Source organism: Globicephala melas, chromosome 3 (assembly GCF_963455315.2).
Source record: "Globicephala melas chromosome 3, mGloMel1.2, whole genome shotgun sequence".
Lineage (NCBI taxonomy): Eukaryota > Metazoa > Chordata > Mammalia > Artiodactyla > Delphinidae > Globicephala > Globicephala melas.
Window position 1 is genome coordinate 127,012,095 of NC_083316.1, and position 27,912 is coordinate 127,040,006.

General features: G+C 43.8%; 2 protein-coding genes across 14 annotated transcripts in view; one reads left to right on the plus strand and one right to left on the minus strand.

Moving 5' to 3' along the window:
• LOC115840783 (proton-coupled amino acid transporter 2) overlaps nt 1-2,998 on the minus strand; it is a 75,507-nt gene extending 72,509 nt beyond the window's left edge. For all 5 annotated transcript variants that reach the window (XM_060296506.1, XM_060296505.1, XM_060296509.1 and 2 more), the window contains exon 1: nt 2,699-2,998. The gene's annotated coding sequence lies outside the window, so the exon portion shown is untranslated. The remainder of the gene's footprint in view (nt 1-2,698) is intronic.
• Nucleotides 2,999-3,057: 59 nt separating this feature from the next.
• LOC115840788 (ras GTPase-activating protein-binding protein 1) overlaps nt 3,058-27,912 on the plus strand; it is a 354,642-nt gene continuing 329,787 nt past the window's right edge. For 6 of the 9 annotated variants that reach the window (XM_060296501.1, XM_060296500.1, XM_060296502.1 and 3 more), the window contains exons 1-7: nt 3,058-3,213; nt 14,477-14,624; nt 19,695-19,785; nt 20,759-20,847; nt 21,320-21,415; nt 23,469-23,553; nt 24,123-24,341. In XM_060296501.1, coding sequence (XP_060152484.1) covers nt 14,482-14,624; nt 19,695-19,785; nt 20,759-20,847; nt 21,320-21,415; nt 23,469-23,553; nt 24,123-24,341 — 723 coding nt within the window. In that variant the 5' untranslated portion in view covers nt 3,058-3,213; nt 14,477-14,481. Of the gene's footprint in view, nt 3,214-3,879; nt 3,973-14,476; nt 14,625-19,694; nt 19,786-20,758; nt 20,848-21,319; nt 21,416-23,468; nt 23,554-24,122; nt 24,342-27,912 lie in introns of those variants that run through there. The other 3 variants (XM_060296490.1, XM_060296491.1, XM_060296492.1) reach the window with 3 other exon arrangements.

Genomic DNA, 27,912 nt, shown 5'->3' on the forward strand with positions numbered 1-27,912 from the left:
AAATTTTCCACCCAAGGCACCAGGCTCTGGGCCTGGTGTGGATATGCTTCTATTTTTCTTGGGTAAAGAGTGAAATTGCGGACTTCCCTGGTGGCGCAGTGGTTGAGAGTCCGCCTGCCGATGCAGGGGACACATGTTCATGCCCCAATCCGGGAGGATCCCACGTGCCGTGGAGCGGCTGGGCCCGTGAGCCCTGGCCGCTGAGCCTGCACGTCCGGAGCCTGTGCTCTGCAACGGGAGAGGCCACAACAGTGAGAGGCCCGCGTACCCCCCCCCCAAAAAAAAGAGTGAAATTGCTCCATCATAGGATAGATATGCATCTAACTTCGTAAAAAACTGCCAACGAGTTTTCCAAAGTGGCTGCACCATTGTACACTCCCACCAGCAAGGGATGAGAGTCCCAGTTGCTCCACATCCTCACCAACACATGTATTTCCACTCTTTTCTTCTCTGTTGCCACAGATGGACTGCTGCAAATATGGCTCACCCGTGCAGTTCTTTCTGTCATCCTCATCTCTTTGGCTTCCCTGATCCAAATGAGATTCAGGAGAGTTTTTGTTGTTAGTCTTGCTGAACTGTCCATGAGCGCTGTTTCAAACAAAGGCGATATAAGCTGTGCAGCTCTGAGTGAGCTCTTCACCTTCAGAAAGAGTTTTTATTGATGCTTTTCTGAGATCTGCCCTCTCCCCTAACCCCCCACCCTGGGTCCCCTCACTCCTCTCTGAGTTTCTTCTCCTTTCTCCTGCACAGCTTCTGTCTGATCTCAGCTGCTTTTGTTGGTCCTTACACGTATTTTGGTAACTATGGATTATATTTCTCTTCTGGCTTTGCTGTAAATAGAATTTGCATTTTTTCCCTTTTTGCTTTTGTACAGTTTCTAAGAGTACAAGTCAAAGTGGTTATTTACACAACCATTTTGCACTAGAAATCTTTATATTTCTGAGTAAACAGTGGGGGCAGAGGTGGAGATTTGCATATTGGGGAAAAGTTATCTGAGAAAGATAAGGAGATGTTATTGTATGCTAGTTTCTAATTAGGGCTGCAAAATGATAAGGTTGATAGAGTCCTAACAGTATCTGAAAATTGTGCAGCCTTTTCTCAAGGGTCTCTCTGATAAAGGTGTAGTGGTCACCACAGAAGTAAGAACCTTATCTAGAGTCAGTGCATCCCAGGTGCAGATGGCAAAGTCCCACCTCCATCAGTAATTCCAATAGGGAGCTATGTGGTTCTCACAAGCTCTGCCTTTCTGGGGTAAAACATTAGGAGGAGCCAGAGAATCAATGAAATTTGAGGTGGGAGATGACCTAAAGGGGGCATTCCTAGACTTGGACTCAGCAGCATTCCAAGCACAGCTCCTGGCACTGAGCAGTCAATGAACTGGGGACTTCTACCAGGGATGGGATGAATTCATTCATCCTCATATTTTGACTACATTCTTTTTTCTTTCCCTGCTGAAATGAATCAACTGGAATAGATTTTTAAAAATATATATATAGGTTATGGAACATATAGAGATTTTAAACATATATACATAAAGTAATATATGTTTATGAAATAATTTAAACAGTACAGACAGTGAAGAATAAAAGTCTTAAGGAAAACAGTAAGTACTGGTATTCATGATTCTAAATTTTAACACCACACATCTGTACATGCCTATATATAGATACTTCAATAGATACATGGCATAGGGTTTGGAAAACAATACTCAAATGCTGGTAACTGTAAATCTTTGGAGAGGAGAGTGAATTTGGGAGAAGGGAAATTTTCACTGTTTATATATACCAGGGAAGTCCATGTTCATTATCTTGATTGTGGTGATGGTTTCACAGGTGAATATATATGTTGAAAGTTATCAAATTATACACTTTAATTATGTGCAGTTTATTGTATATAAATTAAACCACAATAAAGCTGTTAAAATATTCAGTAAAAATTATATAATGCAGTAACATATTTTTATTAGAAATGTTACGCAAGAATTTCCCTGGTGTTACAGTGGTTAAGAGTCGGCCTGCCAATGCAGGGGACATGGGTTCAATCCCTGGTCCAGGAAGATCCCACAGGCCGCGGACCAAGTAAGCCTGTGCGCCACAACTACTGAGTCTGTGCTCTGGAGCCTGTGAGCCACAACTACTGAAGCCTATGGGCCTAGAGCCCATGCTCTGCAACAAGAAAAGCCACAGCAAGGAGAAGCCCATGCACCACAACGAGGATTAGCCTCCCCCGCTCACAGCAACTAGAGAAAGCTGGTGTGCAGCAATGAAGACCTAACGCAGCCAAAAATAAATAAATAAATAAAGTTATATTAAAAAAAATTTTTAAAAGATAATGAATATATTTGTCACCTTGAAAGTTTCCTTATGTCCCTTTATAATCACTCTCTCCTCTTCTGATCTCCTCAGCCATTTCCAGGCAACCACTGATGTGTTTTCTGTCGGTGTAGATTATTTTAAAATTTCTAGAATATTATATAAACAGAATTTTTTTTTCTGGCTTCTTTCACTCAGCATAATTAAGATGTATCCATTCTGTACCTGTTTCAATAGCTTTTTTTTTTTTTTTGCTCCGTAATTTTTAAAAGTAAAATCTGCTAGGAGGAGGGAAGAGGAGCGTAGATAAGACATACACACCCTGCTGCCATTAAAAAATGTTATTTACATTTTTAAAATATATTAAAAAGAGGGTATTGACTTACCTCACTGCCCCATTTCTAGTCGCAACCACACGTTTGGGCAAACGTTTAGAAGTATGACGAAAGTTTGGAAAAGATGCATTATTTCTCGATTATTAAGCGCAACATATGCTCGGTGAGACGTGTTAACGTACGGCTAGGGTAAAACTGAGCCACCTTTCACAAGCCCACAGCTCAGGGTACCGCGCTCTCCGACTCTGGTCTCGCGGCCGGGCCTGGATCTTCGACGCGCGGCTCACGCCCAGATCCCGCGAGCACCGTCCTTCCCGCAGAGGCAGCTCCCGCCGCCAGGTAGTGCTGCGAAGCCGAGCCCCCGAGCCCCGCGAGAGGGGAGGAGCAGCCGCGCGCGGGAGCATGTGATCCGGGCCTCGGGTTTGGGAGCCTGGATCACGTGATGGCGCCCGGAAGCGGCTGCCTGGGCAGCGGAGGGTGGGCATGGCTAGGGCTCCGAGCTGAGGCAGGGAGTGGTGGGCTGCTGCGCTGAAGCTGGAGCCAGAGCCGGAGTCGGAACCCGAGCGGTGAGTCCGCGCGCTGATGGCCTGGGGCTGGCGGCCGGTCGTCGCCTTCTGCTGGACCCACGTCGCCTTCCTCCGGGCTCAGCGGATGCTCCGGGTCAGGCACCGACCGGCTTAGGCTGCGGGTCCGAGTCTCCTCGGTATCCCGGTCGCAGCTGCGGTGCGATGCGGGCACTCCTCCTGGATGAGGGGAGGTGGAGAATCCCTAGTCCTTCGCGCTGTCTCCCTTGACCTCCCCGACCTGTTTGACAGGTGTGGAAACTGAGGTCCCGAGACGGGGAGAATCACCGAAATGACCAGCTAGAGCTTCTGTTGAGCGCTTTCTAGAGGGGTCCGGACATCGCGGGCAGGTGACCCGCCAGCTGCGGGAGCCCTGCTTGGGACTTGCTAATAGCGGGTCTTTGGGTCATAGAATACCGAAACTACCACGATGCAGCGAAATTATCTTTTGCAACCCCTTTCTAGAGCTGTGGGGAAATCGAGGTCCAAGAAGCGGTGGGGGTTGTCTAAGGTCATCCCATGAGTTAGTCGCAGCCCTGCGACTAGAATCCAAGTCTCCTGAGCTCCAGTGGCTTTTTGCTTTTCACCACACTGCCTCCTGCAGAAAACTTGACAGGTGAAAAGCACGCTTTTCCTGTCCCCATTTCTTTCATTCCTCTCCCTTTTTAGCTCTGCATTCTCCATCGCCGCCGGGATCGACTTGGCTCTGGGTGTGGTTCCCTGATTCAGTGTTCACCGATTTTTCTGCAAACTCATCATTCTGTAGGTTTTGTTTCTAAGCGTTCTGCAATTTTGTGTAAGTCATACCAAAATATGAAATAAGAAGCAGAGTATGCGCCTGGGAGGGTAGGTGGCTCACAGCTGAGGTTGTGGAGAGCCCTAACATTAACTTGAAGAATGTCAAGACCTTTGCTTTATTTTTAATATAGCTTGTTAGATTTGGGGAATGCTGGTCATTCGGATGGATGTTTTGCTTGCCAAAAGAAGATAGCAGCGTGGTGTAATGGAAAGAACTGAGACTGGGGAATCAGGAGATTTTGTTCTAGTTCTGACACTTGATTTGCAACCTTGGGTGACTCCCAATCTTGCTTGGGTTTAGGTTTCCCAGTCTGAACAGTGATGGGGTGGAATCCCTAAGGTCTCCTTCTGCTGTGACATTCTCTGCATCTCAGTCTGTTTGTTATCTATTCAGAGAGATTTTTTCTCCTGTATATTAGTATTTCCCTTGCAAAAAGGTTTAATTCAGTTGTCCAGGAAGCAGTTTCTCTACTTATTTCTAGGTTATCATGAAATCCACCTCTTCTTTCTACCTATCTCTGTATTATATCTAAGCTAAATGCTGATAGCTGAAAATGGTTTTGACTTTTATTATTTTAAATATGATCAAGGCCCTCTTTGATTCTTGTTAAGAGGCTAGTCTACAGTAATTAACGTGATTGTATGTTTAGAGTGTGTTTTTTTAAAAGATGTTCTTGAAGTCAAGAGGACACAAAAGACTTAACCATTCCCTCTGGGTTTGAGACTGTTTGGGGTGGAGGCCTTATGCAACAGAGCCTGCTCTGATGATCATATTAAGTCTCTCTCCCTTTGTTTTCTGATTGTGCCATTTATAATTGTCTGCTCTTGAGTCCTTGTTTTCCCTTTAAAGCATGTATCTGTTCATTTGGCCTCATCCCTGTGGCAGCTTGACGTGCTCAGAGCTTTGTCTATTTTAAAGGCAGTGTAAGGAGGTGGATTCCATTTCTTTTGTAATGTTCCAGAGACCACAACTGGGACGGTGGATGGAAGTACCATAAAGGAAGTGGTTTGGGGGTGAGCATAAGAACTTTAAAAGAATTAGCGCTCTAGCATGTTGCAACACAGAGCATGGCAGTCCCTGTCTCTGGAGGTCATTGTCACTGGGCAATTACTTTTGGGAATGTTGTAGATTAGGTCATTGTGTTGGGTAGAGGGTCAGACTAGATAAAATTTTCAGTTTTCGGGCTTCCCTGGTGGCGCAGTGGTTGGGAGTCTGCCTGTAGATGCAGGGGACACGGGTTCGTGCCCCGGTCCGGGAGGATCCCACATGCCGTGGAGCAGCTGGGCCCGTGAGCCATGGCTGCTGGGCCTGCGCGTCCGGAGCCTGTGCTCTGCAGCAGGAGGGGCCACAGCAGTGAGAGGCCCGCGTACCGCAAAAAAAAAAAAAAAAAAAAAAAAAAAATTCAGTTTTCTTCTAACTCAGAAGTTCTTTGAAATTCTAGGACTGGACTTGTTAGCATGTGGAATGTGAGGTAGGGTAGATGGAACCGAGGTGCACTTTTGTGAATGCTTTATTTTTCCCCTTTGCTCAGATAACAATTCTCATGTTAAATATTCCACTTTTTCCTTCTTTTTATCCCTCCTCTCTTCCCCAGTGAGTGTCTCAGTTCTTTAAGTTCTTGATACCTCTTCCAGGGTCAGATGCTGAAGAGTCATTGCTGTTAATGGTATATTCTTTCTTTCCATCCTGACCTGAAGTGAGATCCTAGAGCTGGGCTGAGTGAGTGGACTTTGGTTTCTACTTTTGCTGACTGGTCCTCATACTTTCTTCCAGAGGTGTGTGACTACCCACTGAGTCCTAGGCTAGCTTTCTCTTTTTCCCATAGAGGAAGCTCACATTGTCTTAACCCAGATCTCGGCGGAATCTTGTACCTCCTTCCTTTGGCCGGGCCTTACTGGGTCTGAGCACACAAAGCTAGTCTCTAGTTAATGAGTGTGGGGTCCAGTAGATAGGATATTCTGCATATGCAAAAAGAGAAACCTCCTGATGCTGTATTTGGTGCTGTCTCTTCTTTTTCCTTCCATATGTTTCTCTTGGAATCCTTGACACCCGGGGCCAGTTCTCAATGACCCTCTCTAGTAGGAAAGACTCCTCTGTGCTTCCCTTTTCCATGAAGTTCAGGAATCTGTCTACATGGGTTACTGGGATGCTCTTGGCACATAGATCACTGTTTCCGAGATGGAGACCTGGCTCAGCTCTCCAGAGTGATGGAATGGAGGAAGTCCTGCAGCGCTTTATTTGTGTAGTGACTCCCTGACTTGAACTTCTGACTTCCGTCCTTGAACTTCTCTCTGGTAATAACACAGTTGCTGCCATTAGTGAGGGTCCATTATGTACCAGGCAACATAATTAACATCTTTTCCTTCTACCTCGTAACAATATTGTGATGTAAGCATTCTTTTTTTTTTTTTTTATGTAAGCATTCTCAATGACATTTTTCAGATGAGGAAATTGAGACAAAGGGAGATCAGGGTCACACAACTAGGCTCTGAACTCATGTACTTTTTATTATTCAGGATTCCCCCTGTAGACCTAATCCTGCCCCAGCTTTGTTCCCAGGGAGATTTTGGGGAGAATAGATGGTGTGTTAGGAAGAACACTGGACTAGGAATCGGATATGCTGTATCCTAATCCCAAACTGTTAACCAGCTGGGGGCTTGGTTTCCTCACCTATAAATGGGAAACTGGAGCTTGGTTACCTGTCAGTCATGCCTGGTCCTAACATTTAGAGGTTTTTATAATTGTGGGTAAAACGTGAGTGTGTTTGCTCTTTCAGCTGCTTCCGTGCAGAGCCTGCTGATGTCAGCAGCTGTTTTGCGGCTGTCCTTGCACCAGAGCCTCTCAGGCAGGAGTCTCAAGTTAGGGAATGTACTTTTTTGGTAGATCAGATGGAGTCCTATCTGATGTCCTCTACAATAAATCTTGTGGATGTCAGAAATGTTCACTTCCCTCCCTGTAGACCACGTATAGGAACACAGTCTGTGTCCTTGTTCATGTTTTTGGAATTCCAGCAACAGAGAAGAGAACGTATATATCTAGAGAATTCGCTGTTTCTCTGGGTTCCAGAGAATGTAATTGTTTCAGAATAATAGGTAGCACTTTTAGTCTGCGTATTATCACCAATCCATGAACTTTGGTAGGAGGTGAGGCCTGTGGTATACCTATCATGAGATCATATATATATATATATATATTTTTTTTTTTTTTTTTGCGGTATGCAGGCCTCTCACTGTTGTGTCCTCTCCCGTTGCGGAGCACAGGCTCCGGACGCGCAGGCTCAGCAGCCATGGCTCACGGGCCCAGCCGCTCCGTGGCATGTGGGATCCTCCCGGATTGGGGCATGAACATGTGTCCCCTGCATCGGCAGGCGGACTCTCAACCACTGTGCCACCAGGGAAGCCCTATATGTTTTTTTTCATAGTGCTTTATATAAATCTGCCTGTAATCGGGATCATCTAAGAAGCTCGTTAAAATTAAAATGCTCAGGCTGAATCAGATTGGGCCCAGAAATCTGTTTTGTTTTTTTTTTTTAGCAGTTTTATTGAGATATAATTCACATAGCATACTATTCATCCATTTAAAGTGTACAATTCAATAGCTTTTCCACTGAACTCACAAAGTTGTGCAACCGTCAACACAATCAATTTTAGAACATTTCATCACCCAAAAGAAACTCTGAACCCTTTAGCTGTCACCTCCTAATCCCTCCCAACTCCCTACCGCAAACTCTAGGCAACTACTAATCTACTTTTTCTCTATAGGTTTCCCTATTCTGAACTTTCATATGAATGAAATCATACACTATATGATCCTCTGTGACTGACTTCTTTCCCTTAGAATAATGTCTTGAAGGTTCATCTGCGCTGTAGCATCTATCAGTATTTCATTTCTTTTTATTGCTGAATAATATTCCATTGTATGAATATTCCACATTTCATTTATCCATTTATCAGGGGTTTTTTTGGCTACTAGGAATAATGCTGCTATGAACATTTGTGTGTATGTTTTTCTATGGACATACATTTTCATTTTGGTATGTACCTAGGAGTGGAATCATTGCTGGATCATATGGTAACTATGTTTAGCCTTTTGAGGAACTGCCAGACTGTTTTCCAAAGTGATTGCACCATTTTACATTCCCACCAGCAGTGTAAGAGGGAACCCTCTACAATTTGTCTGCGTCCTTGCGGATACTTATTATTATCTGTCTTTGAGTCTAGCCATGCTGGTGGGTGTGAAGTGGTATCTCATTGTGATATTTGTTTCTCATTTACCTGATGGCTAAGGATATTGAGTATTTTTACAGATGATTATTGGCATTTTCACATCTTCGGTGAAATATTATTCAGATCCTTTGCCCATTTTTTAATTGGGTTTTCACTTTATTATTGAAGTGTAATATATTTGCAGAAAATTTTTCCCATTCTGTGGGTTGTTTTTCACTTTCTTGGTGGTATCCTTTGAGGCATATACATTTTAAATTTTGATTAGGTCTAATTTACCTATTTTTTCTTGTGCTTCTGCTGTCGTATATAAGAAACTCTGCTTAATCCATGGTCACAAAAGTTTATACCTATGTTTTCTAATAAGAGTTTTTATAGTTTTAGCCCCTACATGTAGGTCTTTGACCTATTTTGAGTTAATTTTTATATATAGTGTGAGGTAGAGTTACAACTTCATTCTTTTGCACGTGGATATCCAGTTGTCCCAGTGTCAATTGTTGAAAAGACTATTTTTTCCTCCATTGAATTGTCTTGGCACCCTTGTCAAAAATCAATTGACCGTAGGTATGAGAGTTAATTTCTGGACTCTAAATTCTATTCTGTTGATCTATCTGTCTGTCATTATGCCAATACTGTATTGTCTTGGGGTCACTGTAGCTTTGTGTAGCAATTGGGAAGTCCTCCAACTTCGTTCTTTTTCTCCAAAATTGTTTTGGCTAATTTGGGCCTCTTCAATTTCCATATGAATTTTAGAATTGGCTTGTTAATTTCTGCAGAAAGGAAGCTGGGATTTTGATAGGGATTCAATTGAATCTGTGGATCAATTTAGGGAATATTGCCATCTTAATAGTATTAAATCTTCTAATTCATGAATATTGGGATGTTTTTCATTTATTTAGGTCTTCTTTAATTTCTTTCAACAATGTTTTATAGTTTTCATGTACAAGTCTTACACCTACTTGGCTAAATTTCTTCCTGAATATTTGATTCTTTTTGATGCTATTGTAAATAGAACTGTTTTTTCAGTTTTGTTTTCAAATTGTTCACTGAAAGTACAAAGAAATACAACTGATTTTTGTATATTGATCTTATATCCTGCAACTTTGCTGAGCTTATTAGTTCTAATGGTTTTTAGAGGATAATTTTTTATGTGTTTACAAGTCACCCTTAGAAGTATTGTTTAAATTTTAGTAATGAAGCTAACACTTTAGTACTGCCTCTCCCTCCCTCCTCTTTTCCTCTCCCCGACCTTCCCGTGTGCCCTGAAAGAGACCTACAAACTCATACAGATGGATTCTCCTTCCGTTATTGGAATTTATCTTGTTTATTGTACTGAATTTGGAATAGAATTTGATCACTAAGTCTTAAATAGCTATCTTGAGAACATTTTAGTATATTCAAAAGTAAGTTCAAAAATGAGTTTAGTATTTCCAAAAGTATGAGTCTGGTAGGTGGGGGAAAGATGCTCTTACAGTTTTTATTATCAGTGGTCTTTGTTGGAAATTAAAGAAACGTAAAATAAAATAAATACAAGGAGCCACCCATTCATCAGAAATAGCAAAAATAAAAATGATAAAATCCAGGAATTCCCTGGCAGTCCAGTGGTTAAGACTCAGTGCTTTCACTGCTGGGGCCCAGGTTCAATCCGTGGTCGGGGAACTAAGATCCCACAACCTGTGTGGCCCAAAAAAAAAAAAAAAAAAAAAAAAAGGTAAAATCCAAAGTTGGCAGAGTTATGAAAAGATAGGCATGTCCATATATTGCTAGTGACACTGTATGTTAGTTCAGTCATTTGTATGGTGATAACCATAGAAAAGCCGATTCATCTAGCTCTACTCCAAGGATATGACTTGAAAACTAGAAACTATTTGTAGGAATTTTTTTAGCTATGATGTAAGATAGTCCAAAAACAAAAGCTCAAAAGCCAACAGTTGGGAGCTAGTGAAGCAAATTATTTTATTAATATAATGATGGACCATTATATTACTATATTACAACTAAAGATCATCAGTGTGTGTACTGTGTAGATTCAAGGAAGAGTAGATATAAAATAAGTGGAAAAAACCTTAAAATAATGAGAATATTGATTAATTAAAAATGGTTTATATAAGGAAATTTATCAGGGTTATACAAATAGTCGGTATTTCAATGCAAGTTTGGTTGAATGTACACTTGAAAAAAACAATGTATACATATATATGTTTGCCAGTAAACATGCAGACTTTTCTTATGTAGTACACTTTTTTTTTTGGCTGTGCCACGTGGCATGTGGGATCTCAGTTTCTTGACCAGGGATCAAACCCGCGCCCCCTGCACTGGAAGTGTGGGGTCTTAACCACTGGACTGCCAGGGAAGTCCCTTAGTACACTCTTTAGAGTCTAAATATCTTATGGAGATTTTACTTTGTGTTGATGGGCCACACATATTGTATAAACTCTGTCCATTGTCCTCAAGAACCTGAAGGAAGAGCTGGTCTTGAACTCTTAAATATTACAACTCTTAAATATTAAGTGTCCATACTCATTTGGACAGTTAACAGGGTCTAATAAAATCTCCCACAGGGCAGGAAATGGCAATTATAGCACTAGACGGTAGAAACCAGGTTTCATCACAGAGAGCCCAAGGCAAGGTGTCCATGGAGGCTTGCACTCAGTGGGGACAGCTAGAGAGAAGAGGAGGACGCCTTGGTTGCCAGAAAGAACCCTAGAAGGCACTCCAGGGAGTGACCGCACCCACCCTCTACAGTGCTTCAATTCCTGCTTAGCAGCTCTGAGAGGGGCTTCTGCTTGGAGCTTTCCAGGGATGAGGAACTATCTCCTAGAGCGATCCATCTGGACAACTCCCCTTTTTTTTTTTAAAATAAATTTATTTATTTATTTTTGGCTGCATTGGGTCTTTGTTGCTGCGAGCGGGGCCTACTCTTTGTTGCGGTACGCGGGCTTCTCATTGCGGTGGCTACTCTTGTTGCAGAGCATGGGCTCTAGGCGCACGGGCTTCAGTAGTTGTGGCATGCAGGCTCAGTAGTTGTGGCTCATGGGCTGTAGAGCGCAGGCTCAGTGGTTGTGGTGCCCAGGCTTCGTTGCTCCGTGGCATGTGGGATCTTCCCAGACCAGGACTCGAACCCACGTCTCCTGCATTGGCAGGTGAATTCTTAACCACTGTGCCACCAGAGAAGCTCTGGACAACTCCTTTTGATAATTGTCTTTCTTATGTCTAGCCAAGGACCTACCTCCCTTTACTTTCCACCTACTGATCCTGTTTCTGAGTAATCTTTGAGGCTCCACAGAGCAAATCTGATCCCTAGGACAGATTTTAAAGACAGTTTTTTTACCTCCCGAGTTGCCAGTTCTCCAGGTTGAAACTTCTCAGGGCTTCCAACCGTTCTTTATTTAGCTGGTTTTCTTCCCCCTCATGACCTTGGTGCTGACCCCTGGCTATACCGCAGTTTATCATTATCCACTTTATAGCGTGCTGCCTGGAGTACAAGGTATGGCAAAAAAGAACAGTCTGTCATCTCCCTGGGGTTCTCTCTTGTTGTAGTGCAACCAAGAATTGCATTAGTTGAATTGGCATCTATTATGATATCATTGATTTCTGTTGGGCTTATCAACTAAAACCCATAAGTAGCATTTCTTTTTCCTTTTTCAACATGCACACAGTTGCCAAGCCACATCTTCCACATCCTGCAGTTGTTCATTGGACTTTTGATCTGTAGATTTCAGTTGCTTTCTGAGCAGTTTTCTTAGTGATAATCTGCTGTGGGTCACAACATAAAGAGGCCTCTTTACAGTGTTTGAAATAAATTGAGCGTCTGTGCCAAGTAAGCAAGAGTGGTTTTTGGTTGATGGGGAGGGATTGGGGAACTTGTCAGTGCCTGTTTTCTGTCCCTCTCCCTCAGTAATATGCAGGGTTCACCTGGAAGGCTCTGTTCCTCAGATGCTTTTGGTGTATTGGAAGAGACTAGAAATTAGCTGCTGTTTGCATGAAGAATTGCATTAATTGATTCCTGGAATATTAGAGCAATAGTTTAGTACACCGTACCCCACACCCCCGCCTTTTTTTTTTTTTTGCGGTACGCCGGCGTCTCACTGCTGTGGCCCCTCCCATTGCGGAGCACAGGCTCCGGATGCGCAGGCCCAGCGGCCATGGCCCACGGGCCCAACCGCTCCGCGGCATGTGGGATCCTCCCGGACCGGGGCACGAACCTGCGTCCCTTGCATCGGCAGGCGGACTCCCAACCACTGTGCCACCAGGGAAGCCCCAGCCCCGTCTTTTTGAGCATGTGGAACTAAGACCCGAGAGAAATAAGGAGAATTGTTCCAGGCTACTGCGCAAACTGGTGTTAGAGGCAGCTTTAGCACCCAGGCCTTCTGACATTCATAGCAATTAATTTAATTGCTTTTGCCTGAATAGCAGCTTTCAGCTGTTCATATTGAGATACTAAATAGATTTTTTGTTTCCTGGCCCTCTTAAGAATTTCATTGCCCCAGAGCTTAGATGACTTCCTTGAATTCCTCCACCACGTGAGTAAATGATGCTGACTTAGATATCTAGCAAAGTCGGCTATGGTGGTGAAGTGAGGCAGGATCCTCTCTGGGACTTCCAAGCCCTTCACTGGCTTTGGAAGCACTTTCCTCGTGAGATTACGTGGGGTCCTTCCTCCATTATAGTTGGTGGGAGAAAATGAGATCAACCTTGGATCACTCAGGTGCTAGGTGGGGTCCGTTTCCAAAGAGTCCCTTGGGACTGGACCTCTGGGAGCACTTGACACCGAGCTGTCTATCCTCTGGCAGCTAGTGATGGGTGTTGGGCGGGACGGTGTGTTGTGATGGCCATCAGAGGTCCTGTCTCTTCACCAGGCATCTGAGATAGCACATCAGACTAAGGATGGGCATCCAGCCACGTGCTGGGGGAGAGCCCCTTATAGGCAGCTGGTTGTGCCAGTCTGCCAAGTGTCGGAAGGATTCTTATTGGTAATTTTTAATGTTCATGAGCCTTTTCTTCCTTACTTGACTGTGGATTCTTGGAGGAAGTTGACTCTCTTTCATTATGATATCCCATCACTGCAGCTGGCAGTGTATTCAGTAGGTGTTTCCAGATTTAGGCAGGGCGTCAGGATGTATGTTTACGGCTTGGTGCTACCTGGCTGTAGCAGAGCAGGTCCCTTCATCTTTTGGGGGAACGATTCTTCATCTGTGAAATGAGTAGTTTGGTGTGACCTCCGAAGGCTCTTTTAGCAACCGTCTCTAGGATTCTGGGAGCCTACACAGCTCTCAAAATGTATCCTTATAGTGTATCTTAGCGAAGTCCTTGTATTTCTCTTTTCTGGTGTATAATTATTAAAAACTCCACTCATGGGACACCACCCTCACCATCCTTCCTCAGCACACAATAGGAAGGGTTTCTTCTTTCACCAGCTTTTGAAAAATTGGCAAAAAAGGAGAAGGGTTGCGGCGGGGAGATGTTGCTACAAGGGCCAGTGGTGAGCACGTCTCATGCTCCTGGTCATCCTTTGTGCTGCTTTCAGCTGCCATTTCTCAGTATGCAGGCTGGTTGCAAGAAAAGAGTCCTAGGATGAGGGAATGAGCATCACTGATGACCTCCAAAGAGTATAGGACATACCAGAAATCACGGCAGAGAGAAAGAGAAGGTCATCTGTGGCTCTGGGGCCTGGTGGCAAGTTTGAGCAGAATTAGATGATCTAGAAGGGATTTCTGGAATGCAGAAGAGGCTCTTTCTGGACCGAATGTAGAGGAAAAACAGAATACAGCTAGGAATATTTAGGTTCCCATCCTCTGAGAGCTTGCTCTTGGGGAAGGTGGATGTAGATACAATGTCAGTATTGTTCAGGGTCCAAGAAATTAGCTCAAAGGAAGGGGTCGTTAATCCCAACCTAAGGAATGGGAAAGGCTGCCTAGAAGTGCCTGTCTGCGTCTTCCCCCATCCCTCCCAAGCCGTGCCTCACCTTTGCTCTGTCCAGGTGTGCGGGCAAATTTAGAAACTTATGAGTGTGTCACCGACTAGATAGGTTGCGAGGGAGAAGCCAAGAGAGCTCAGCCCGCCAATGTGTACTTTGTACCTTTTTCATTTCTCTTGGTATCAGGCAACCTCATTGTACTTAATCCATAGTGCAGCTGTCACTGAACTACTGTGGCAATGGCTGCTTCTGCCCCAGAGCCGACTCCAGGCTTGGAGCTAAAGGCCCCAGCCACTGGAGGTCTTAGCACTGCCCCTGTCCCCCCAGTTACCATGTCCACGCAGAGACTTCGGAACGAGGACTACCGTGACTACAGCTCCACCGACGTGAGCCCGGAGGAGAGTCCGTCCGAAGGCCTGAACAGCTTCTCTTCCCCGGGATCCTACCAGCGGTTCGGGGAAAGCAACAGCACAACGTAAGTAGCTGTTCCTGTCTACGCTCCTGGGTGGGGTTCGTATTCCTAAATTCTGTATTAGTAACGTAATCTCCATTAGAGTTATTTTTGCTCCCCTATTTTTATCAGTTCCCTACTTTACAGGTGAAAGTAAGAGGTAAAGAGATTGAGTGAGTAATGGTGCTGAGATTTGCGCTTCTTGTCTGCCACTCTCTAGTCTGTTTCTTAGTCTTTGTTCATTTCACCTGTGTGGTCCCAGAAGGCTGGTGCCGAGTAAGAGCCTGAACATCAGAAAAACTTCTAGAGAGAACATTCTCTTAATTTAGAGCCATGAGTCGTCTGTGCTAGAACCTTACATGCCTCCAAGTCCAATTGGAAGCCTCCTTTGCAAAGTCTCCCCCAGACTTCCGTCCCCATCACCAATCAACTGGGACATTTGGCGGAAGAAGTAGGAAGAGGGAGGAATAACTTCTCCTGCCCTTAAAACATTCAAGGCCTTGTTAAAGGTGATCTGCTTTGCATGCCCTTGGGAGGGCTTAAGTCTTACCCCTGGAAACTGAATTCCAAGTCTCATCTGGGTGAGTTTGGCCCTCTGTGGGTCTCAGTTTTTCCAAATGTAAGATAAAATTGAGGACCCCCCCCTACCCCGTGAAGCTATACCGACTCACTGTTCAAATGAAAAGTTTCAGAGGAGGGTTTTCTACTCCACTGAGTTGTCTGGCTCAGTTCTGAAAGTCAGCAGAGCCCCGACATTTTCTCTGGACCCCAGCATTCCATCTTTTGCAGCCCTTCTCTTTATTCCTCAAGCTTTGCCATCACCTGCTCTGTGTTCCCTTGTGGGTTGGGTGTGACTTAACAGAGGGATCCATTACGTTCTTGACTCACACTGTCCCACTGTGACTGCCCGAGGAGACCATGGAAGCTTCTCTTGGAGTTCATTACTGGTGAAGCTCCACCCAGCTGCAATCTCTCCTCATGCAGGGCATTTTCCCTCGTGAACTCAGAACTAGAGGAGATGGTTGGCCCACGTTATAAGCCCCTCTCCACCTCTAGCTGGTTTTCTGCTCATAAAGATTCAGTCTCCGTAACTTCTTTCTCCTGTGGCATGCTATTTTAGATTCCCCCATTTGCTTGCAGTGTTAGCTGATGGAAAATATTGCTTAGACCACAACTGGCAGCAGTGAGGACTGTCTGTCCTCTTTTTTCCCTAACCTTACCTACCTAATTGGCTTCCCCCAGGTGGAAGGAGTGTCAGATGCAGCCAATGACATTTGATAGCTTCCCTTCAGAAGTCACTCTTGTTACTGTGAAATACTTCTTCCAAGCTTCTCTCTCTCTAGTTTCCTTTCCAGTTTTTGCTCCTTGTTCTTAGGCATCAGCTTGTCTACGCAGTGCTTGCCGTATGGGGTCTAGATTTTCATATTTATTTTTTCTTTTCTTTTTTTTGTCATTATTTTTTTTGGCCGTGAGGCTTGTGGGATCTTAGTTCCCCAGGTGGGGATTGAATCCGGGCTCTGGCAGTGAAAGCGTGGCGTCCTAACCACTGGACTGCCAGGGAATATGTAAAAAGTACATGGAACGAAGTACAAGAAGCAAAGTATATGTACTTCGTTCCATGTACACAAAGCATGTACACACCAGGCTCTTCTAAGGGTTTAGGGCTCAGTAAAAATCCCTAATCAGGGGTGCAGATAGGAACCCCAGATGCTTCCATGATGATGTGTTTGGTGAGGGTATTTCCTAACACTTGAATGTTATCAAGCTGTCGACTGCTTTGATGACAGCCTCATTTTTTACTCTTTTGGGCAAAGTTTTCTTGTTGCCCTATTGAGCTACATTATACTGCTCTTGATCAGGCTTTGGCACTTTTTCTCCAGGCTGGCAGGCTGAGAAACCAGTTGACTGAAACTGGTCTTCTGTAGGTGACCTGGAGCAGCCACTTGCAAAGTATGGTCTTCAGACCCTTCAGGGCTCCCAAGACCATTTTAAGAAGCCCACGACGTCAAAACTGTTTTCATAATAATACTAAGCTGCGATTTGTTTTTCCACTGTGTTGACATTTGCAGTCATAGTTCAGAAGAAATGATGGGTAAAATTGCTGGCGCCTTAGTGTAAATCAAGGCGGTGGCACCAAATTATGCTTGTCATCGTATTTTTCCCCGTCACACATATACGTATACAAAGGATAAGCCGGTTTCACTTAAGCACGTCCTTGATGAAGCAGTCAAATTACTAATTTTGTTAAATCTTGACCCTTCGGTACAGGTCTTTTAATATTCTGTGTGCCAAAATGGAAAGTACACATGCAATACTTCTACTGAAAAAAAAAAATACTTCTACTGAACAGCTAACAAAGTATAGGTCATTCAGACCTGAGTACTGGGCAGACATTTTCTTGAAAATGACAGTAATGAGACCGTCGCCTCAAGAAAAACAATCAGTAGTATTTGTTGCCCACAATGAAATTTGAGCTTTCGAGCAAAATCAGAAAAAAAAAAAAAACTCGTATCCAGCACTGTGACCTTGACAGCTTCCCTCTACTCAAAGACTTTTCTGATGAGATTAGGAATGATATTAGTGAATGTGACTTTTTTTGATATCGTGTAATGAAATGTGCCAGCAGTTGGAAGATCCACATAGCTCAGGGAATCAGTATCTTCCCAGATGACCAAAGGGCGATGTTAGAAAATTGTGCGTGGGTAAAAGATCCATCCAAGGAGCAAGATTACCAGTGGGTTTTCGTGTAAGAGAGGATGAAAAGGTCAGATTCCACATTACAACTAGCTTCTAAGACACTCCATGTGTCGAGTTTTGGTGTAGTATCAAAGAAAAATTATCACAATTGTCGGAAGAGGCTATTAAGATACATACTGACTACATGTCTGTGTGAGGACAGATTTTCTTCAGGTACTTCCACCAAAACAACATATCACAACAGCTTGAATGCAGAAGATAGTCCAGATGTGAAACAAGACATTAAAGCGATTTGCAAAGAAGGAAAATAGTGTCCTTCTTCTCACATTATACTTTTTGGAAAATAGATTACTTTTTGTTAAAAATTGGTTATTTATATTAACATGTAATAGGTTTATTGTTATTTTAAATTAATGTTTTAAAATTTCTTGGTTTAATTTATAATATAATATATGTCAGCAGACATAATCCATATAAGCAAAAACTGTTTGGGATCCTCAATAATTCATAAGTGTATAAAGGGGACCTAAGACCAAACAAGTATACAAGAACAGATTTGGAGCGTAAAGAGATGACAGAGATGTGTGAGGCTTATTTCTCCCTCCCACCCCCTGCAGTTAAGACTCTGCAGTCCATGGAGTTGATTTTGTGATAGGTCATATGGGTTTGGGTAATCCCAGCTCATGGCCATTGATTAAAAAGCATGATTTTGGTCAATTGCCTGGAATCCTGCTGTTTCAGAGCTGAAGTGTGGTGTTCTGGTCCAGTCCCCTCACTCTACAGACGAGAGAACAGGACCGGAGAAGGGAAGGGAGTTGCCATATGGAGTTAATGGCAGAGCCAGGGCTGGAGGGACCTGATCTCCCATGAAACCCAGCTCAGAGGCATTTTGGGGAGGCCTCTGGTAGGCAGGTGGTTTGGATACAGTGCTTATCTTTGCCCTTAAGTGGATTAAACATTGGCCAAGATAGAAATTTGCTTAGTCCATCATCCTGCACTTAATCTCCTGGTCACTGGCCACTGATAATGAATGAGTCACCCCTGGACCCTTACTGTCCTTTAGTTTAATCCAGGAGAGCGCTTGCCTCTTCTCATTCAGACTTGAAGCAGTTTTCTTCATCTTGTCTGAGAAGCTTGGGAGACGGTAGGAAGGTCAAGAGATTTTCTTCCTGGAGATAGAGGGAGAAAGGTTACCGAAAGTAAAATTCCTTTCCAGAGAGTGTAGATGGGTCTTATTTATTACGGTCTTTACAAGTTAACACATGACTTGCTTTCAGTTTCTACTGAATTGCAGATTTGAAGAAATATGTGGAAGCATCATTTATGACGTATTTAGGTTATTTGCACAGAAGAATTTCCAGACAGTGCCAGGGGCCAAATCCTGATTAAGTCTGTGGTACCATGTTTGATCTTTTCCGTATCCTGCTGGAGTAACAGAGGATGGAAAATGCTAAAGATGAGGCCACTGACGTAAGTCCTTTGAGGAGCTCCCATTCTGTATGGAATGCCCACCCTCACCCAACCTGAGCGGCCACAGAGCTGATGCACTCCTCTGTGTTGGTGCTCACGCCTGTGTCTGGGCGAGTGTTCCCAGGCTCTTCTTCCCTGTTGGCACACACACAGAGCCCTACGTAGGGCCCAGCTGGGCTCAGCTCAGGTCTCTGCACGCTACAAACCCTCACCTCCCTGCCCCTCCCTGGGCACTGTTCCTGGACTCTTCCAAGGACAGGGATCTTTCTACCTTGGGTGGTTGTTAACGTGTCTGCTTTATCTCCTTAGAGACTTTTATTAGTTTTTAGAGACTGAGGTCCATATCTGGTTCATGCTGATTTCCACCATTGCATTAACACAATGTTTTACACATTATAGATGGTATTTGTTGAGTGAAAAAATAATGAGGACACTTGAGAGACTTTACAGTTGCAGCTTCAAGTGGACAGTCTGTACAACAGATGAGGGAAAACTGTGTCCTCAAGGCAGAAGGATAAACTAGGTGACTGTGTGAAGAGGGCTTCTCCAATCTTAGGCATTTGACTTTTTTTTTTTTTAATAAAAAGTACACCAGGGACTGCAGACCCCCACTGTCCCTCTGATGTAATCTCCAAGAGAGGTGGACTTTTCAGATGCTTCAGGGAACAGAGTTTATAGCCCAGTGACTAACAGAGTGGGCTCAGGGGCTAGACAGCCTGGGTTTGAATCTAGGCTCACACTCAAGGTACGTGGCCTTGAGCAAGTTGCTCCCTCATGCATAAGGTGAAGTTAATACCTATCTCATAGGGTTGTTCTGGAAATTGAATGAGATAACTCATGAAGGCACTTAGCACAGTGCTAAGTGCTCAGTAAATGCTAGCTCTCATTATTGTTAACATGCCCTTGTCTGCCTTCTTCCCACTTCAGATGGTTCCAGACCCTGATCCACCTATTAAAAGGCAACATTGGCACAGGACTCCTGGGGCTGCCTCTGGCCGTGAAAAATGCAGGCATCTTGGTAAGGGTCTGTGTCGGTGCAAGGAAGTATTGTGACACATTTTAGGAGACAGTGGTTTTATTTTCATTTACTTTATGGAAAACATTTTAAAATGGGAAGCTTTTCTTTTTCAAATTCAGTTGAGAAAAAGCAAAGTTCAGGTGTTCATTCATCTAAAGATATATATATATTTTTTACATCTTTATTGGAGTATAATTGCCTTACAATGGTGTGTTAGTTTCTGCTTTATAACAAGGTGAATCAGTTATACATATACATATCATCTAAAGATATTTATTGAGGATCTTCTGTGTGCCAGGCACTGTTCTAGACTCTTAGAATATTATCAGTGAATAAAAACAGACAATGATTCCTTTCCTCATGGAGCTTACTTTGAGGCGAGGAGGAGGTACTTGAAAAGTTTCTGGAAGTTTCTATCAGTAATATTAACTAATGAGTTAGTAGCAGAAGTCTGTCCATTTTCTACACAGTCCTTCCATGCCCTACCCTTAGATGGCCAACTCTGAGAATCTTATTTTTTTCCTTTCATGATTCTCCCCCTATAGGCTGCCTATCCAAAGCCATTCTGGTTTCTTTTAAAGTTGGAGAAGCTTAGAGACGGGGATTGTCCTCCGCTAAGGACGGTGTTGTGGCATTGCTCTGGAGAGAACTCTCCCCCTTCCACCACCCCTTAGCCTGTCTCTTCTTCCCACGCAGTCCCAGGAGCCTTCTATTCTGCCGATTGGCAACAGTCTCGGAATAGCCTTATCTTGTGTCATTCTCCTCTGGGAGATTAATTCTCTAGAAGGCCTGCTGAGGTTCAGATGATGCCCGTCCTACTCAGCTCACCTCTGTGAGCACGTTTGTCTCTCGAAAGCTCTGCCGGAAGTTCTGTCATTGGAAGGTTCCCTAGTAAAGTTCTGATCATTTGCAAATCCAGTTCTAATTCTGTCTGCTTGTCTCTCCCCCTCTTACCCACAACGCCTGTCTGCAGATGGGTCCCCTCAGCCTGCTGGTGATAGGCCTCGTGGCTGTGCACTGCATGGGTATCCTGGTGAAGTGCGCTCACCACTTCTGCCGCAGGTGAGAGCCCTCCGAGCCACTTCTCGAGTGACAGATTGTCCTTTGGGGTTCCGTTGCCAACACTGAAAGTGAGCACTTAACACAGATCACTCTGGACTCTGTGCCGGCTGAAGGTGGCTGCTAGTCATCGCAGCACTGCCTTTCCCTGGCGATTTTTGTGTTCTTCTTTAGCTTGCTGTCATCTGTCGCACTTACTTATATCCAGTGGACAGAGACCACATTCTGGTTTTACGTGCTTTGTAATATTTACCCCATTGAAAAGGTTTACCAGATGGTTGTTAATTATAAGGGAAGTAATCGTCCCATTGACATAAGACTTCTGCTCCTTGAAAGCATCAGACCCAGGACTCAGCGGTATGCCTAGGGTGGCTGATGGGGAACCGGCCCAGGTCTCCCGTGAGCTGTGTTTGTTCTGTTGTTGTCGTTGTCTGACCCCTGCACTCTGCCCTTCCTCTCCCTCCCCTCCTCCCAGACTGAACAAGCCCTTTGTGGACTATGGGGAGACGGTGATGTATGGCCTGGAAGCCACCCCCGTCTCCTGGCTCCGGAACAACGCCCACTGGGGAAGGTAATGGGTTTCCTTTTTCTTTGCGGCTGTGGCCGCCGGGTGTGGAGGCCTTCGGATAGGGAGGTGAGGTGTGGGAGACAGTGCAGCTCGTGAGAAGAGCATTGCTTGGGTCTGTGGACTTGAGTTCTAGCTTAGCTCTGCCAGTGGTCATTTGTGTGACCCTGGGCTGTGTGACCTCTCCTTTCCGTGGGCCTCAGTTTCCTCATTGGTAAAACTTGGGTCCTGCCCTGAAAGACATTGAAGGGCTCTCCCAGCTTTGACAGCTTGTGACCAGTGATTATATTTCATCCCCTTGTTTGGTTAACAGATATATTTAAGCACACTCTTATAAGTGGTACAAAACAATTTTAGGTATAGGGAGGGGGGTTTCCCTGAGGGATATTATGTAGCCCTGGCACTCCAATAGACGGAGAAAGATGCATGGGAATCTTGAGAACAAGAGATCAGGAAAAGGATATACCAGTAGAGAGAGTCATGAGCTAGAAATACACCGCAGGAGCCCTGAGAGGGAGGAGCCCTAAAGACGCTGTTGTCCGCCGTGCTGTGGCAGATGAGAAGCGCACGTGATAGGAGCTTTCAGGGCAGGGTACTGGGCAGGAGAAGGAAGGCTTCAAGGAGGAGGTGAGGTGAGCCAGAACAAATGGGTTTGTTAGGGAAAGAGACGTTTCAGGAGCTGGGTTGGGAGGTGTTTGGAAGTTTCTCCTTATGGTAACTTTTCAGATGCCTGGAGAGGAATATTCTACTGTTTGTTTCCTATTTGAGGAAACGGTACATGTAGATGTAGAAAATTGATAACATCGAGGGCTGAATCCTTTTTTTTAAAAAAAAGTTGAATCACCTTAAAGTTATGTTCTCCAGAAAAACTCCTTGTTGTGGTCATAGGGAGACTTTTACCTTCACACATAGTAAGCTTCTTCCTGTGATGCAGGATTATGTAATTCTTTCAGCAAAGTCGTTTTCTGTGCCTGGGAGAAGCCAGATTGCCAAGTGACCACTGTTGGTTGGTTGGTTGTTAGCTGATTCTTTCTTGACCTCTCTTCTTCTCTCCTCTTCCTTTCTTCATCTCTTTTTTCCTCTCTCCTCCTCCTCTCTTTCCCTCTAGCCCCATACCTTCCCCCTCCTTCCTTACTCCCTCCCTCCCTGCCTTCCTTTAATAAAATTAATGTGTGCTGGTGGTTAAAAAAAAATTTTTTTTTTTGGAACAAGATAGGAGAACATAAAGTGAAGAGTAAAAGTATATCCCGGTCACAGCTGCATGGGTTTTCTTTTGGAATTTTCTGAATATGTACAAACATACACACATTCTTAACATTTTTTATACTAATTACCATACTATGCATACTGACTGGAAACTTGTTTTGTTTTTTTCCCTTAAAGGTCTTAGACATTTCTTTATCAGCACATGTAGATTTAACATATTCTTTTTATCTGTTGTATTCTGTTTCATCTCATAATGGCCTATAATTTAATCATTTTCCTTTTGATGACCCCTTAGGTTGTTACCAGCTGTTGTTGTAACAGTGCTTCAACCAGCAGCCTGTTTTGGTACATCAATTTCTGTGTCCTTATGTGAGAGTCAGTTGGTTCTTAGATGCAAGTTATAGAAAGAGATCTGTGAAGGGGTCCACTTCTTGGGCTTTTATGCTGAGGGTTCCCTGTAGCTTTAGGACAAACAGTGTGAGAGGGGATAGGAGGGCTATGGGAAGCGGGTAGCCAAGGGGCTGGGTAGTGGTCCTGGTGTATGTGCTCCGCCCCGGCCAGTGCAGTCTCAGGACTGTCTCGAGTCTGCCTGACCGCGTGCAGCACTCCTGACATGAAGCCAGGAAGGGGACCTCGGGAACCACACAGATAGCACCTCCTTCACCTTCCTCTAAGGCTCTAGACCAGTGACACGTGGCACATTTTCTCCTCTTTCCTGGGCACACTCATCCTTGTCACCTGATGGGAAGGGTCTGTGATGACTTGGGAATAAGCGCTGTTCAAACACCTGTCTCTCTGGCAGTCTTGCTTGCTATCATTACGATCTTTGTCTTCCTTCCTTCCCCACCTGCAGGCACACTGTGGACTTCTTCCTAATCGTCACGCAGCTGGGATTCTGCTGTGTCTATTTTGTCTTTCTGGCTGACAACTTCAAACAGGTAGGCCCTGGTAAAAAGAGAGACTGGCAAGAGATGAGTGGACTTCCTGTTTAGGATCTCTTCCAAGCCAGTTTTGTTCAACACAAGAATTGAGATCTTAACACTTTACGTAGAACAGTGTCAGTGTCATTTGATTTTATCTAAAGACCCGGGGCGTGGGACTTCCCCCGTGGTCCAGTAGTTAAGACTCAGCAGTTCCACTGCAGGGGGCACAGGTTCGATCCCTGCTCAGGGAACTAAGATCCTGCATGCTGCATGGCGTGGCAAAAAATAAATAAATAAATGAAAATTAAAAGAAAAAAAATACTTTAGAGAGACCCAGGGCGTCGAGAAACCTCAAGATGTCTTGCTGTCCTCCTGTCTTTAGGTAAGATGTGATCAAATCCAGTTCAGACATTCAGGTGGCTAACAATTACGAAGATCTCCAAAGACAGTTCACCGACCACTAACTTTCTATGTGGCCTTCTTCACACGCTGAGCCGTTAGCCAAGAATCCCTTCTGGTGGGAGGGCCACTGGCCTTTGTCATTTGAGAGGGTTTCCCTGCAGCTTTTCTTCCCCTCGTTCTAGGTGATAGAAGCAGCCAATGGGACCACCACCAACTGCCACAACAACGAGACGGTGATCCTGACCCCCACCATGGACTCGAGACTCTACATGCTCGCCTTCCTGCCCTTCCTGGTGCTTCTGGTGTTCGTCAGAAACCTCCGAGTCCTGTCCATCTTCTCCCTGTTGGCCAACATCACCATGGTGGTCAGCCTGGTTATGATCTACCAGTTCATTGTTCAGGTATGACCCCAGGCTCCCCGCTCCACCTATTAAATAATCAGAGAAACAAAGAAAGTGAGTAAGTGGAACATAAATAGGGGTTTGTTACTTATGAGCAGTGTACTTAGGTTAGGGCTTCTCAGCGTGGGCACTGTTGACGTTTGAGCTGGATAACCCTTTGTTGTGGGGCTGTTCTGTGCATCGCGGGATGTGTAGAAGCATCCTGGTCTCTACCCACTAGGTGCCAGTAGCAACCGCTCCCCAAATTACGACAACCAAAAGTGTCTCCAGACGTTGCCAAATGTCCCGGGGTGGGGGAGCAAAATCATTCCCACTGAGATCACTGGTTTAGACTTTTTCCCAGTTAGATAATTAAGACATGATCATTGTATAAGATTGGAAAATAGAGAAAAATATTAAGATGATTCTTATATTAACCTATAACATTTATATTCTTATATTAAATAATATAAGAATCATCTTATCATATAATATATTGTAATAAGGAATATTATATTATTATTTTACCACTCCAGTTTTATATTTATTCAAATAGTAAGTAATTCCTTACCACTCCAGTTTTATATTTATTTGTCAGAACTGTAAATCCGGTGATTATTCCACCTCACGTAGCCCATGTGGGCAGGTCTGTGGGGAGGTGCAGGAGAGGACATCTGTATATAGATGGGTAGAAGATCAGGCTGAGGAAAATGTGCCCTTAAACACTGGTTGATTATAGACATTTGCCAAGACTTGAGAAAAGGAAGAAAATGAAAGCATGTGAATAAAAGAATAACTTTTAAAAAAGGTATGTAAATTTAATTCCCCAAATAACTCATCAATACATACTTATGAAAATACAGACAGCACAAGTACCTTTTGAACACTCCACCTCCACCCTGAGTCTCCTCCACTCTGGGACCCACTGTGTGTGTTTCTCGGTCCTGCGAATGCATTTACACACTGTATTCCTATGTAGAGAAATACATAAAGCAAAAATTGGTTTTGTGCGTTTTTTTAACATAATTAAAAAAATTATTACACGTAGTGTTCATCTGCCTCGCTTTTTTTCTTTGACAATATCTCAGAAAGCCTTCCATGCTGATATACCTGGTTTCATCTCATTCTTTTTAATTGCTAAATAGTATCTCAGAGAATAGATGTGCTGTAGTTTCGTAGCCTGTCAAGTCATGTATCATCTGTAGTGTCATTTAGTATTATGACAGTGAATATTCGTATGCCTTCCTTCTTGTGGACATGTATAAATACTTCTCCAAGATAAGCATCTAGAGGTGCTTAGAGACGCAATTGCTAGACAGTGTGCACTGTAGAGTTTTTTATATTGCCAAGTTGCTTTTTCCAAACGCTATTACCAATTTCACATTGACTCCCTTCCACAGTTTGTAAGCAACCCCTTCTAGCCACACTGTGTCGATCTTTTAAATCTGGCTCAGTCTGACAGGTGAACATTACCTCATTTTCACAGTCTGCTTAACAGTGACCCGGTTACCCCCTGATGAGGTTTCTAGGAAAACAGTGGGTCATAAAATACAAGGACTTCCTGTACTGAGGAAATGGCATACTGAGTTTAGACTAACAGTGTAGTCAGTGAGCATTTACTGGTATTTCCTTCTCCCAGTAAGTCAGGTGGATGGCAGATGTTGACTCTTCTCCTGCAGAACTATTTTCTTTTTTTTTTTTTGAATACAAATTTTTATTCTGGGTACTTTTTACCATTTCAAACATCATAAATAGCTAAAGACAAACAAACAGACAAAAAACATATTGCAAAAACAATACAAAAAGATTTAAAATATATAATTCACATATAATAATCATGTAAGTATATGTCTTCATTATATATATTTTATTCATAATTTCGTTTATAGCTTTATTTTAGTACCTTTTATGGTTCTAGTAATGTAAGTGATATCCTTTATAAAAAGCCTTGCAATATTCTTACTAGCAGTCAAGGTGCAAGAATACCAAATCAAACTAGCCAAGGATCTAAGCAGAACTATTTTCTAACGCATAAAATAGACAGCTGTCCATGTCCCATTTTTTTATGGGACTGGAAGGAGGACCTGTGAACACATGAATGACAATTTCCAGAGAGTTTCTTTCCCTATCTAGCCAATTAAGTTAAAACAAGCAAGGGTAAATAAATGTATGATTTGACTTTGTAATTAGAGATCTCAGTCAGTGCCTAGGACACACTGTGGTGAACGTTAAAGACAAAAACGGGTGATGCCAGCTCATGTAGACACCGCATTTAATTTCAAACCACTGCAGGTTGTTGGACTGTGGTCGTCGCTGTGATCAGAGGGCTGGGATGGGAATATGGGTTCCATAGCATCTCAGTCCCCCCTGAAAGTCCATCCAGGGCATTGTCTGTGCCTCGTACAACCTGCGCTTTTGGATGAGGCAGCCCTGCTGACTTCCCGAGAGCGATTCTGAGCCTGTCTCTGGGCTCAGCCAGGAGGTAGGCTGTGATCTGATGGTGCTATCTGCCCGGGTCTGGCTGTGTGTCCAGGAGCTTCATTTTGATGTGGTACACAGCTAAAGATGTCCCTCTGGGTTGTTTTTGTTGTTGCTGTTAGTTCTGTCCCATCTTGGCATTTTACCCCCTTTACCTTGATATTTCCTCCTGCTGTCCAAAGTTCCTGAATTTTCACCTAAACCCGAGCCTGTACATGACCGACGCTCTTGCGCCTCAGGCTCATGCCATTGTAGGAAGTCGCCTGATGCCTTCCACCCGAGCAGCTGTCTTCATCATGTGCATGACAAATGGCACAGTTCTGAGCAGAGTGCCTTGCCCAGAAGGGCTCCCAATAAATCCAATAAATGTGTTATCACTGCATATCCTGAATTCTTTTTTTTTTTTTTTGGCCGCATCGCACAGCTTGTGGGATCTTAGGTCCCCTGACCAGGGACTGAACCCGGGCCATGGCAGTGAGAGCTCAGAGTCCTAACCACTGCGCTGCCAGGGATATCCTTGATTCTGAGATGTATTTTTTCACAGTTAATAACGTTTCCAAAATTGGAGTACATCTGACAATCCTTATGTACATTTAACAGCATTTTTTCAAAAAGCTGTTACAATTATATGATAATGTGGTACAAATGAGGAGGTAATATGTTGCAAGTGAGCCGATTTTAATTTGTACATTTCTTTGTAAATGAAAGTTTTTCCCCAAGTTTAATTCGTTGGGGTGTAAGGCAGTAGCAGTCATTATGTATGTAGAATTATAAATTCCTTCTGCTGGTCTCATTCACACCGGTATCCCCAGACATGTATTTTGAAATTCCCTCTCTGATATCTCAGCCCGATCTGATATATCACTCTGGGCAGTAGTCATCCATTAACCGACAGATCCAGTAACTTCCTGTTTTCAGGAACTTTAGTTACACTGTGACTGAGGGATAATTACGGGGTGATCTCACCCTCATATTTCATCAAAGAACAAAAATATTTACGAGTCTTGTCTTCATTCTAGGAACTGAAGTGCTTCTTTTTTATTTTTTATTTTTTGGCTGCGTTGGGTCTTCATTGCTGCGTGCAGGCTTTCTCTAGTTGTGGCAAGCAGGGGCT